The 13,159-nt window shown below is 43.1% G+C and overlaps 1 protein-coding gene across 3 annotated transcripts in view; it reads left to right on the forward strand.

The window, feature by feature from the left end:
• The first annotated feature begins 860 nt into the window (after positions 1-860).
• The window catches only part of LOC117359344 (fatty acyl-CoA hydrolase precursor, medium chain-like), a 63,303-nt gene continuing 51,004 nt past the window's right edge, over positions 861-13,159 (forward strand). The window contains exons 1-4 of one of the 3 annotated variants that reach the window (XM_033941950.1): positions 861-990; positions 7,020-7,110; positions 8,523-8,727; positions 10,948-11,086. In XM_033941950.1, coding sequence (XP_033797841.1) covers positions 7,029-7,110; positions 8,523-8,727; positions 10,948-11,086 — 426 coding nt within the window. In that variant the 5' untranslated portion in view covers positions 861-990; positions 7,020-7,028. Of the gene's footprint in view, positions 991-1,233; positions 1,345-7,019; positions 7,111-8,522; positions 8,728-10,947; positions 11,087-13,159 lie in introns of those variants that run through there. The other 2 variants (XM_033941951.1, XM_033941952.1) reach the window with 2 other exon arrangements.

A 13,159-nucleotide genomic window follows, 5' to 3' on the forward strand; every position in this document is an offset into this window, starting at 1 on the left:
CTAGGAAGCTAGATGATGGAAAATTAAAGGCTCCTTTTACTAAGCTGCAATAGCGGTTTTAGCGCACGCTGAATTGCTGTGCGTTAGACCTTAACACCAGCAATGAGCTAGCATTAGTTCTAGCCACGTAGCATGGGTTTAGCGTGCACTAAAATCCTGCCTGCACTAAACCCAGTTTAGTAAAAGGAGCCCTAAGTTTAGAACATTTATTTTCTGTGATGATCCCTCTTTGTAAGCAGCTGAAGTATCTAGGAGTAAGGGTTTACATGAAATACACGACTAATGGATTTTTATTTCTATTATGATTTTGTTACTATAAATTTTAATTAATTCATTAATTTAATTATTTGTATACCGCTTATATCCTAAGTGGTTTTACATTCAGGTACTTTATCTCTCTGTCCCTCTCTTCCTGGTGGGCTCAAGCTCTATCTAATGGCAATGGGGGGATTAAGTGACTTGCTCAGGGTCACAAGAAGCAGCGAGGGATTTGAACTCACAACCTCAGGTTGCTGAGGCTGTAGCTCTAACCCCTGCACCACAGACGCCCACATTTGCTTTTTTTAATGTAATCCCTTGAGGAATGTTCTGTAGGTAATGAAGGAAAAGAAGAAAAATAAGTTACAAGGGGGAGGGAGAGCAAAAAGAAGCTCTGGCATAGAAGATAAAGAGAGTTCAGCTTCATCCCTTTCACTTTGAAACTGTTTATCATAAATGACATTGAACTGACAGGAGAGAGGCTGAAAATAAGTCACTCATAATATCATTTTAATGGCAGTACAGTCATAACCTTGTTTAACACACCCTGACTATTGGAACGAGGTGTATCTCACCCAAAAGAACCATTTAATAAGTATTAGGTCAGGAATAGAAGTAGGACAAGAGAAAAGTGCAGAGCAGGTGAACAGACTGCCTCCTTCCAAATAAAGAGCCCTGAAGTGGAAGGAACGCAAAGAAGACGTCTCTTCTTCCAAGGCTGTCACCGTGCAGGTCAGTACTGGCACATAGAAACTCAGATCAATCACAGGAGACAGCAGAGGGGAAACAGAGAAAGCTTTTATTTTATACAGAAAGTTCGAGTTCATTTATAAGATGTAATATAACTAATAAAGGGAAATAAAAGGCTTATCGCTAAATATGTTAAAGAGTTCTGTGGTAATTTGCCTGTCGGTATGCGCTATTTAAATTTTTTATTTTTTTTTATAAATTTTCAGGTGGGAGAGTGTCATGGGTGTGGGAATGGACATGGACTTGTTATCCAAGCAGTGCATTTGCATTAGCGCATCAACTGGATAACGTAGACTTAATGTAAGAGCACATAATGCCTCCTATGTAGGCAGTGTGGTAAGTGCTACTGCATTGTGTGTGTGTGTGGGGGGGGGGGGGTTGTTTGTTTTTTGCAAGTCCCGTGCACTAATAGAAAATTAGCACAGGATTTGCAAACAAACAGAATGTTAAAATCCTTAGTATACTGCCGCAGTAAATCTGGCCTTAGTGCGTGGAAAAGTCGCAGGTTAGCACATGCTATGAGGGGCCGCTGAAAAGTTCTCAGCCCAACCAAGAAGAGAATGATGTGGAGCTATTAAACTTACAAGTTATTCTACACTTTTCTTGACACTTTTCATTTCAATGAGGCAAATGCATCTAGTAAATGGGCACAAGTATAGGGAAACCAAGCCATTGTGACATCACCAATGAGGATGAGCATTGGTTGAATAAGGCATTATGACATCACAATACAAGGGACCACTGAAAAGTTCTCAGCCCAACCAAGAAGAGAATGATGTGAAATGTACAACTTATTCTACACTTTTCTTGACACTTTTCATTTCAATGATATGGTTGGGCTGAGAACTTTTCAACGGTCCCTCGTAAGTCCAGATTTTACTGCAGCTTAGTAGAAGGACCCCTGAAATAGGAAATTCATGGAATGTTTTTCCTAGCAGAACCAAAATGAGACCCTGAAAATGTAAAAGACTTACTAAATAATTTGTCTTATTGTAGTAATTTGGTAAGGGGGGGGGGAGAAAATGATTGTTCTAAGTATAAATTGTATGTTTAATAATGCGTTTTATGAAATATTTATGTTCAGATATTTGTATTGCATTGTCAAAGTTTAAAAATCAATAAAGATTAAAAAAAAAAAAAAAAGACTTGCTAAATATATTTTTGCTTTGTTTTTGGGGTTTTTTGTGGGGGGATTATTCTTGCTGTTTTCTTTTCTTTTTTTTTTATTTTGTTTAAGGGTGTGGAATGAAGGCCCTGCACCTAAAAAGGGCTACTTTACAATGGTCTGCATACGTGAGAACATGCTCCAAGCATTTTTAAATATTTCTTTCAGGTCATGTGCTAATGTACACATTCAAGTGCAATACTTGTAAAACATTAATGCAGGAGCACCTCTCACCTCTTATTTAGGAGGCACTCTCACTTTGAACTTTACATTGACCAGTTAGCATGTGCTAATCCAAATGTTCTAGTTGGCTAATGCTTCCATGGCCCATTCTCTGCCCATGACACATCACCTCCCCAAAGTATAACAAAATATACCTAATATGCAAGGTTTGCATGAGCTAACAGGCAAATTACAGCATGTATTTTTATGCATTTTGACATCAGTTTTTATTTTGTATGTTCTTTATATAACCTGTATTGTCTATTTAGGTGGTTTTAAGTTCTCAACATTGATGTTTATTAATGTTATATATATATATATTTTTTTTTTTTTTTTTGCTGCATATCTTTTAATAGTGTCCCCTGAGGAAGGCATTCCCATACACCAAAACAGGGATCCTTGTTGGGACTATGGGCTAGATTCACAAAGCAAACCAATAGTGTACCAATTGGTTTGTGACCCCTTTGCGACCAGATTTCCCTCCAGCCCCATTCACTAAACTCTCCTGTGATCTGCTTCAAATCCGTGCATGCAAATAAGGAGAAACGCATGTAAAGTAGACAAGGACGCAATTCACCAACCAAATTTTCCAAACCGACTGGGCTGGCCGATCATACCAAGAAGCGATTGCTGGGGACCAGTCGAAAATGTCTTTTTGACTCTCCAAAGCCCTGCTCTCTGCACACCCTGCTCTCTGCTGCCCCAAATCTATCCTGCCTGAAGCCCCCGATGCTCTTCTCCTGCCTGCTCTGCCCCGATGCTCTTAAAAAAAGGGATCTTTTCCAGATAAGCCCCGCCAAAAAGTTAACCCCCGCCACCCAAAAAAAATTATAAAAAAGAGGCACGATCTGTAGAAAGTAAAGTGGGGGGGTTCACCCCCCCCCCGCTTTCCCCCCCCGTCGGAGCCCTTACAAAAATGGTCGACAGTTTATCCTATTTTTTTATAATGTTAAGTTTCATATCCTCTTTTTTATAATCTTTTTGGGTGCTCCGACGGGGGGGGCGTGGGGGGGGGGTAAAAGGTGGCGGGGCTTATCTTTCGGCACGTCCACTTTTTCCATTAGTGGCGGGGCTTATCTGGAAAAGATCCAAAAAAAGCAAAGTTAAAAAAAAAAAAAAAAAAAAGTTGCGGCCCCGAACACCTCCTGCAGCCCCAACTCTTCCATTGCCCCGGATCGCCTGCCTGCCCCGACTCTCCCACCCTTCCCCGCAGTGCAAGCCTGTGGTTTTAACCCACGGGCTTAAGCGGGTTAAAACCAGGGTCTCAATTCAAAAATTTTTTAAACAATCTGTGCTGGGCCCGGAGGTCCAGCGCATGTGCAGACCATCTACAGATGGGATTCTATAGAGCTATAGGTAGATGGAGGTGTTCCTCCAATCGCCCCCATCTGCATATTGTCATTTTGAGAATTCATCGGACCTGCATGGTTTGGTCATAGATCGGGCTCGATCGGGCAGGTTCGTGAATCTAGCCCTAAATTTGGTGAATAGAGATTGTATTACCGGTTGTAAAGACACCACCCTTGTCTTTTTTGTTTGACTGTTCTTCCCTGAAGGCGAGGTGTACTTCTGTTTGTTCGCCTAGCAAAATGCTTTTAACATGTTTTGCAGTAGCCTGTTTTCCTCCATGCCTTATCATTATCATGAATGCATTAGGGCTTAACACCCTTTATGAAAAGGGCTCCTACAATAGCACAGGTACCCAGTGGAGCTTTTTTAAAGTCGCAGAGGTCTGGAGAAGATGTAACTTATGAGTGCTTTTTGCAAGCAGCTCTACTAGTGCCCTGCAGCTTTCAGATCCGAATCGCCAAGGAGGGAAAATTTGGCATAATGGACAAAATTTTAAGAATGCCCTTTTGGCAACAGCCTACAAAATGACTACCTAAATTCAAATCTCAGCCCCTAGGCTTTCTGCCCTCAAAAAGAAAGGTAGGCCAACGAAAATTAAGATCCCTTTTGCTACAGTACAGTATGAATTACCATGCATTAGGTGCCAAACGTTAACGAGTAGCAAGTGAAAGCCTGTGTGGTTACTTTTGGGAGTACAGGTCAGATACTTAAGCATAGATTTAATACATGGTGCCCAATCTTAGGTTCCAGGATGATCTATGCTAAGCTAGTGTCCTATAACATCACTCTTAGAGCCCAGTTCTAAACAGGTTCATAGACAACGGCGCAAAAGACAAAAGCGTGCACCGACAATTGAGCGCAGTGCGTGCCGCCGCGCCGCTCTAAATTACAGTTTTTAGGGGCTCCGACGGGGGTTTTTGTTGGGGAACCCCCCCAGTTTACTTAATAGACATCGCACCGGCGTTGTGGGGGGTGTGGGGGGTTGTAACCCTCCACATTTTACTGTAAACTGAACTTTTTCCCTAAAAACAGGGAAAAAGTTCAGTTTTCAGTAAAATGTGGGGGGTTACAACCCCCCCACACCCCCCACAATGCCCCCCACAATGCGGCGCGATGTCTATTAAGTAAAGTGGGGGGGGGGTTCCCCCCCACGCCCCCCTGTCGGAGCCCTAAAAATAGTAATTTAGAGCGGTGCGGCGCACTTTTGACCTGACACCTTCTAAACATGGCGTCTAAAACTTAGGCCTGAGTTTTGTGGCACTTAGGCGTGATTCTATAAAAGTTAGACACACTTTTATAGAATTGCGCCTAGCAATGCCTAAAGTGGTCATAGGCACCGATAGGCATCCTAACCTTAGGCACACCATTTTTATGCCCAGGGTTTTCTTGGCCTAAATGAGTGTCTCTAAGTCCGACATGGACGCCTTCATGTACAACATGCCCACAATCTGCCCCAAACATGCCTACTTTCCGGTAGGTGCCTCCCTCAAAGTGATAGGCACCTACCATCCAATTAAGTGCAATTAACATCAACTGCAAGTTCTTCATTGCCAATTATCGGTGCCGGTTAAGCTTTTTAAATAATTAAGTTAGGCGTCTAGATCGGCTTGGGGGTTGTTTTAAGTTATGCGCAAGTTTATAGACTATTGTGCCAATGTGCGCACAACTGCGGCACAGCCATTTAGGCCTGGTTTTAGCTTAACTTAAATGGGTGCGCCTAAAGGTTATCACCCGTAAGGGGTTCTAAACGTGATTGTACAAGCAGCGCACAACTTTTCTGGAATCATCCTTAGCACCGCGCTAGTTGGCGCCGATATTGTAGGTGTAAAACAGGGTGTGCGGGTTTATAGAATTAATAATAATAATAACTTTATTTTTGTATACCGCATTACCATGGAAGTTCTATGCGGTTAACAGAAGAAGAGAATGTACAATACAGCGAAGTTACACTTTTTTTTTTTTTTTTTTGGGCATAGCTACATTTACATTTTCGGCAACGCTACATTTACGGTGAAGTTATTTTTCAGGTCGGTTACTATTGCAGAGAAGTTACATTTGTTGTAAGTTGCATATATATAGCGGAGTTCATACAGTAGTGTTACATACGGCGGTGATATATACTGCGGAGTTCGATAAAGCAGAGCAGAGGCATTTAATAAGGGAGGTAACGAAGAAGGGGTGATTAGTTGGATAGGGTGATCCATTTTGTTAAGCCATTTGGTGGCTGACAGGATTGGAGGAGTCGAGAGTCTGAGGTAAGTCAAGGTCCGAGGAGGAGGCAAGGAAGAGGGGGGGGGGGGAGAAGTTAGAGGAATTTATCAAAAAGGTAGGTTTTGATTGACTTCCTGAACATTTGGTAGGGGGGGGGATTGGAGATGAGTGCTGTGAGGCATTTGTTCCATTTGCCCGCTTGGAATGCAAGGGATCTGTCAAGAAATTTCTTGTAGAGGCAGCCTTTCAGGGAAGGAAAGGAGAACAGGTAGGTGTTTCGTGTACGAGATTAGTGGGTTAAATGCATTGGTAGATGATGTGGTAAGTGTACCTGTACTATCTGCTGAACTAATTACCCCATTCTGTAACAGTACGCCAGTCCTGAGCACCACTGCCTCATCAGCATCCTAATCTTCCCCTCATTCCTTCTCATAGGCTCCCCACAACGTCCATTCTAACTGCAGCTTTAGCCACGCAAGCTGCATCTTCTTGTGCCGCAGGGTTGTAGGTCCCTGTGGCACCAATCAGGGGCCTCAAAGTCCCTCCACGAGGGCCGCAATCCAGTCGGGTTTTCAGGATTTCCCCAATGAATATGCATGAGATCTAGGTGCATGCACTGCTTTCAGTGCATATTCATTGGGGAAATCCTGAAAACCCGACTGGATTGCAGCCCTCAAGGAGGGACTTTGAGATCCCTGCACCAAATGCTGCTTCTTCCTCCTGTGCAAACGTAGGCATACACACAGATAGACAGACAGATGGACGGACCCTCCACGGTAGATTCTATTGCTCTACTACTACTACTACTATTTATCACATCTATAGCACTGAAAGGCATAAGTAGCACTGTACATTTGACATTTAATAGACTGTCCCTGCTCAGAAGAGCTTACAATCTAATTTGGACAGACAGACCTGAAAATGAGTTGCTGAATCTGTGTAGGATTCCTGACTTTCCTTTCCTTGCATTTTCTGGGTACCGTTAGCACACCCACTTGTTACTATTCCATACTGCAACAAATCAAAACATTAAAAACAAACACTACTGCCTCTTACCCTACAGATCTGGAGAATGGCTTTCTGTGCCACAGGTTTACTGTCCTTCTGCCTGATTTCTGCCATCTGTTTCACTGAAACTGCAGCAACAGTAAAGGGTAAGATTTTTAAAATATAGATGTCCAATGTTGATATTTATATGTGTATAAGACAATTGAATTGAAATCAGCTTCCAGCTCAAACGCAAAAGAATAGCTACCGCCTTTGAGTGAAGGAAAACAAAGACAAAAAAAAGATTGTTTCCAATCATATATATGCAAACAAAAAATAGTAATGAAATAGTATTGTAGAGGGTCCTCGGGTTCTGTTTTGTTTTCTAAAATTGCACAACAGAGACTTCTAGTGACTCTACCAGTAAAAAGTATGTGACCTTTCCATTCAATACTCGCACAGCTTCTGGCACAGAGGGTTGACTCTTCTGCTTATGATTGACAGTGGTGGGAAGAGACACCCTATGGAGGGTAACTGTGCTCCCTGGCTTTATTTTCTATAGTTAATGTACACCTGAGTGGCATACCAAAGGCGGGGAGATGGGTGTGGTCCACCTTGGTAGCAGGCAGTATGGGAGTGCATTGAGCAGGCATGGAGCTGCAGTCTACAGGTGTGTAGCTGCCCCGAAACAGGAAGTTGACATTAGAGGGGACAGAGGACCAGCAGAGCCAACAGCTATGTGCCTGTAGGCTGTGGCTCCAGGACTGCTCAATACACCCCTATACTGGAGGGAGGGAAAGCAGATGGGCACTGGGGGGAAATGATGTTCCTGGAGTAGAGGGGTACTCCACCTTGGGTGGGAACCAAGTTAAGTACGCCACTGGTACACCTAACAACCTAGTGAAAGCAGGAGGGACGTGTTATTTCCCTATTGAGATCACAAAGCCTGGACATGGATGGTTTTGATAGATGGATGTAGTACCTGAAATGCTTTGCCACCAGCTATTTGGTTGCAGACTGTCTTATTAGATTTTTGTAAGAAAATAAAGGCTTACATATTAACTCCAATTTTATGTATTGAAGATTTATGCTACTTTTGGCATTGCTGTATGTGATTGTGATTGGTTTTATGTGTTTGTTTTATGGAATATTACTTGCTTTTATTGCAACATCACTTAGATCAGTTGGTGATAAGGCAGAATATAAATGATTTTAAATAAACGTAATATGATGTAAATTGATGTTTCTATATAGATGGGAACCTTAAAAAATTGCATTCACCTCTCTTTGGGGAAAACTAACATGATATACGCATTGAGCTTACAAGACAGTACATAGCTGTGAATGCTAATATATGCTAGGTGTGTTATAGCATGGAATGTCTGGCAAATTGTGGAAGCATTGGCAAAGACAGTACGTGGCAGGACAAGATAGTACATAACAGCGCATGATAACATGTTAGGTATAGCATGGTATGGAATGTATGATAGGCATGGTAATATCAGTGATGGTTAGAGGAAGAGTAATGTATTTGCATTATTTCGCCTATACAGTAATAATATTGGCATTTCTTACAAAGGGAAAGGGGCTTCACAGCCCACTGTGGTCACAAAATCTGGAAAACTGAAAGGAAAACTGCTCCGAGTGAAAGGAACAGACAGACAAGTCGAGGCATACCTTGGGATTCCATTTGCAAAACCACCAGTAGGACCTTTGAGATTTGCACCTCCACAGCCTGCAGAGCCCTGGAACGGAGTTAGAGATGCTACTGCCTATCCCCCAATGTAAGACTTTTCTGTATTTGTATTTTATTAGTTTATCATTGATCAGTATTACATAATGTATTAGTTTATCATTGATCAGTATTACACATTTATACATTGGTGTTTATGTTTCCATAGGAATGAATGTTGCACATTTGTTACGTAGGTTCACCAAGCCCTGCTTTCTAATAATGTAATAGTTATCTTTATATGGAAATCCCAAGGAATTGTCCAATAAACAATGAGCTCTGTAGCTACCACAATGCAATGATAAAAATGTTCCCCCCTTCCAATCCCCACCAAGTACACCCATTCTGATCACTCTGTCAAATACCTCCCTTTCTGATTCCCTCTTATGAAGCCCCCCTTTCTGATTCCCATCCTCCAACAGATCCTAACCCTGCTAGCAGAAATCCAACTATCCTATATCCCATGATCACTTGAACGGGACTTACACAGAGGCCCCCTGGTAGCCTAGTAGGACAAGACAAGAGTGGCTCCCCTCTGCTCCCAACCCATCTAGCTCTGGGTGTCAAAATGAAACCAATGATCTGTTATAGTAATCTTGCAGCACTAACACTGGGGATTATCTTCCATATAAGGATCAATTAAAAACATAGAAACACGATTGCAAATAAAGGCCAAATGGCCAATCCGATCTGTCCCTCCACACCATATACTATCTCCTCTTCTCCCTAAGTGATCCCACATGCCTGTCCCATGCTTTCTTGAATTCAGACAGAGTCTTTGTCTCCATCACCTCTACCAGAAGACTGTTCCATGCATCTACCACCCTTTCCTTAACTTACTCCTGAGCCTATCACCTCTTAACTTCATCCTATGCCCTCACATTCTGGAGCTTCCTTTCACATATATGAGACTTGCCTCATGTGTATTTATGCCATGTAGATATTTAATCATCTCAATCTCCCCTCTCTCACCTTTCCTCCAAAGTATACATATTGAGATCTTTAGGTCTGTACCCATACGCTTTATGATGAAGACCACTGACCATTTGAGTAGCCTTCCTCTGGACCGTCTCCATCCTGTTTATATCTTTTTGAAGGTGCGGCCTCCAGAATTGCACACAATATTCTAAATGAGGTCTCACCAGAGTCTTATACAGGAGTATCAATACCTCCTTTTTCCTACTGGCCATACCTCTCCCTATGCATCCAAGCATCCCTCTAGCTTTTGCCTTCCCCTTCTCAATCTGTTTGGCCACCAATTAAAAATATTTAATTGTTACTGGTACAGCGGTTTTAACAGCTCCAGGATCTTTCCCAGAGCTTCAGGCCACCTTTCCTCTAGATGCGCATGTGCACATGCGCATAATATCATGTCATGCAGTGACATCACCACACGAGTTGCAATGTTTTCAGCCCACCCCAGGCCTCAAAAGCCTGGGATTTTCCTAATGGGCCCAACTCTCTCTTCCAGTCCTGCGTTTCGACTCCAACAGCCAGAAACAACTGTGATGTTCCGGATTTGGTGCTATCGCTGGAACTATACCCAGACTCGAAATTCAGGTCCCGATGGGGATGCCTCTAGCAGCTCCAGCTTGCCTCCCCCACATGTATATTTATTTTATTTTTCCTGCAATACTCTAGTTACATTATCACACCCACATATTATCACACCCAAGCCATGTTCCTCTTTTGTATACAAAAGTTCTTCACCCCCTAAACTGTACTGTTCCCTTGAGTTTTTGCAGCCTAAATGCTGCCTTTTCTAAGCATTGAATCTTAGCTGCCAAATTTTAGACCATTCTTCAAGCTTTGCCAGATCCTTCCTCATGTTATCCACATCAAGGGTATCTACTCTACTGCAGATTTTGGTATTATCCACAGAGAGGCAAATCTTACCCGACAGCTCTTCAACAATATCATTTACAAAAATGTTAAAAAAGAATAGGCCCAAGGCACACCATTGGTAGAATTCCTTTTCTCAGAGCAATCTCCATTGACCACTACTCTTTGTCACCTTCCGCTCAACCAGTTCATTGCTTTGGGACTCATACCAAGGGCACTCTGTTTATTTATTAGACACCTGTGTAGAACACTGTCAAAGGCTTTGCTAAAATCTAAATACACTACATCTAGTGCTCTCCCTCTATCCAATTCTCTGGTCAACCAGTCAAAGAAATTGATCAGATTTGTCTGACAAGACCTGCTTCTTATGAATCAAAGTTGCCTTGGATCCTTTCAGTCTAAATATACGCATTTTGTTCTGTTTTGAAAGGTGCCTGCAGATACCAGAGTACTCGGAAACCATTGGAAAACTTATGAAATCAAATTATCCTTCCCTTTCGGGTTCAGAAGACTGTTTGTACCTAAATGTTTATACACCTGCACAGTGCAACAAGAAATCACCATTACCAGTAAGCAAGATTTATGGACTATTTCCTTTCTTTATTAATGCATAACATGACATTCTTGAAAGCTGATGAGCAAAGGCAGTCAGGAGTCTGAGGCTTTTTCCTCTCCTTTCATGAGATCCTTTGAACTTTTGAGATAGCTATTTATTTGTTTTAGTACAAATGGTGAGCTAAACAGAAACTCAAATATAAAGTAAATTCCTTCTGAGTGGGGAACAAGTGAATTTATACCAAGGGTTTTTGGAGTGTTGGATTAAGTGACTTGCCCAGGGTCACAAGGAGCAGTGTGGGTTTGAAACCACAACCTCAGGGTGCTGAAGCTTTAACCACTTCACCACACTCTCCCTGTCCTCATAATGGCCCATCATTAAATATCTGGGCTCATCGTTGACTGTGGAACTTAGGCGGTCTGAACATTGGCCCCCCTAGATTGCATGGCCTTCACACGTAGGTGAACTCTTGTAAAATTGTCCTCTATGTGGGTAATTTAATCAAGGATTTTTCATGTTTTCATGACAGCTCTCTAACAGGGCTTCTATAATTAGGCGCCCAGAGGGTGCCTGGTGGAAGCCTATTATATAGAAATATAGGTGTGTAGGTTCTTTTGTAGAATACTAGCCTAACTGGGTATATACACATTTGATATTTAGGCATGAACTTTTAATCCAGTCACACAGCTGGTACGTTAACACCTAAATGCCAGAGATACACATGTAAAGTTAAAAAGGCATTTTAGAAAAGATATCCAACTCAGATAAAGAACGTCCAGGTCACTGCATCACTGATGATGCTATTATTTTCCTTCTCTTTTACTAAGGTGCACTAACCAATTAGCACGTACTAATTGAATTAGCGCATGCTAAACGCTAACATGTCCATAGACTAACATGCACGCATTAGCGTTTAGCACCTTAAATCAATTAGCGCACCTTAGTAAAAGAGGGCCTTTAGTACAGGAGCTAAAATACATGAGAAATGGACGTCTATGTGCAGTGGTGTAGCAAGTGTGAGAGGCGCCCCTCCCTTGCCCTTATCTCTGCCCCCCCCCCCGTTCCTTCCCCAATCCACCCTTGTCACGCGAGCCCCTTCCCTTCCCCGTGCCTCTAGTTGTTCATCACCGTGAGTAACAGCTTCAACATGCTCCTTGCGACCCCATCGGCTCTCCCTCTGACATCATTTCCTATGCGCAGAACCTGGAAGTGACATCAGAGGATGAGATGACATGGTTGCAAGGAACATGTTGGAAGTTGTTGCCCACAGCGGTGAACAACTAGAGGTACGGGGAAGGGAGGGGCGCGCGTGGTGAGGGGAGGAGTGGGAAGAAGCAAAGGGGGCGGAGAGGAGGAGGGATGCCAGCACCTCCACCAACATGGCGCCCAGGGCGGACCACCCCCTTCGCCTTCCCCACTTACTACGCCACTATCTATGTGCTGGTGCGAACATCCATTTTACAAACTAGAAATGTCTAAAATATAAATGGGGAAACAGAGGGCATGGACATCTTTGTGGCAACATAGGAATGCCCATGTTATAAAATGATCACATACAGTGATACCTTGGAATCCGAACTTAATCCATTCCAGAACCCTGTTCAAGTTCCAAAACGTTTGAGTTCCAAGACAATTTTTCCTTTTGAAAATAATAGAAACTGGATTAATCTGTTCCTTGGTCCCACAAACTCAGATTTTCAAATAAATTTAACAGTACAGATCGGGTTCCCCCGGCAGAGACAGCAATATTGGGTCCCCGCCAGCATAGGCAGCAAGATCGGGCCCCCCATCAATGTAGACAGCAAGATCGGGGCCCCCGCCAGCATAGGCAGCAAGATCGTCCCCCCCCCCCCCCCGGCATAGGCAGCAATATCATGCCGCCATCGGCATATATAGTAATATCGGGCCCCCGCCAGCATAGGCAGCAAGATCGGGCCCCCCCTGGCAGAGACAGCAAGATCTGGCCCCCCACTGGCATAGGCAGCAAGATCAGACCCCCACTGGCGTAGACAGCAATATCAGTCTCCCGTCGGCATAGGCAGCAAGATCGGCCCCCCCTTCCCCCCAGCAGAGACAGCAAGATTGG

The sequence above is a fragment of the Geotrypetes seraphini genome, chromosome 4, assembly GCF_902459505.1.
Source record: "Geotrypetes seraphini chromosome 4, aGeoSer1.1, whole genome shotgun sequence".
NCBI classification, from domain to species: Eukaryota; Metazoa; Chordata; class Amphibia; order Gymnophiona; family Dermophiidae; genus Geotrypetes; species Geotrypetes seraphini.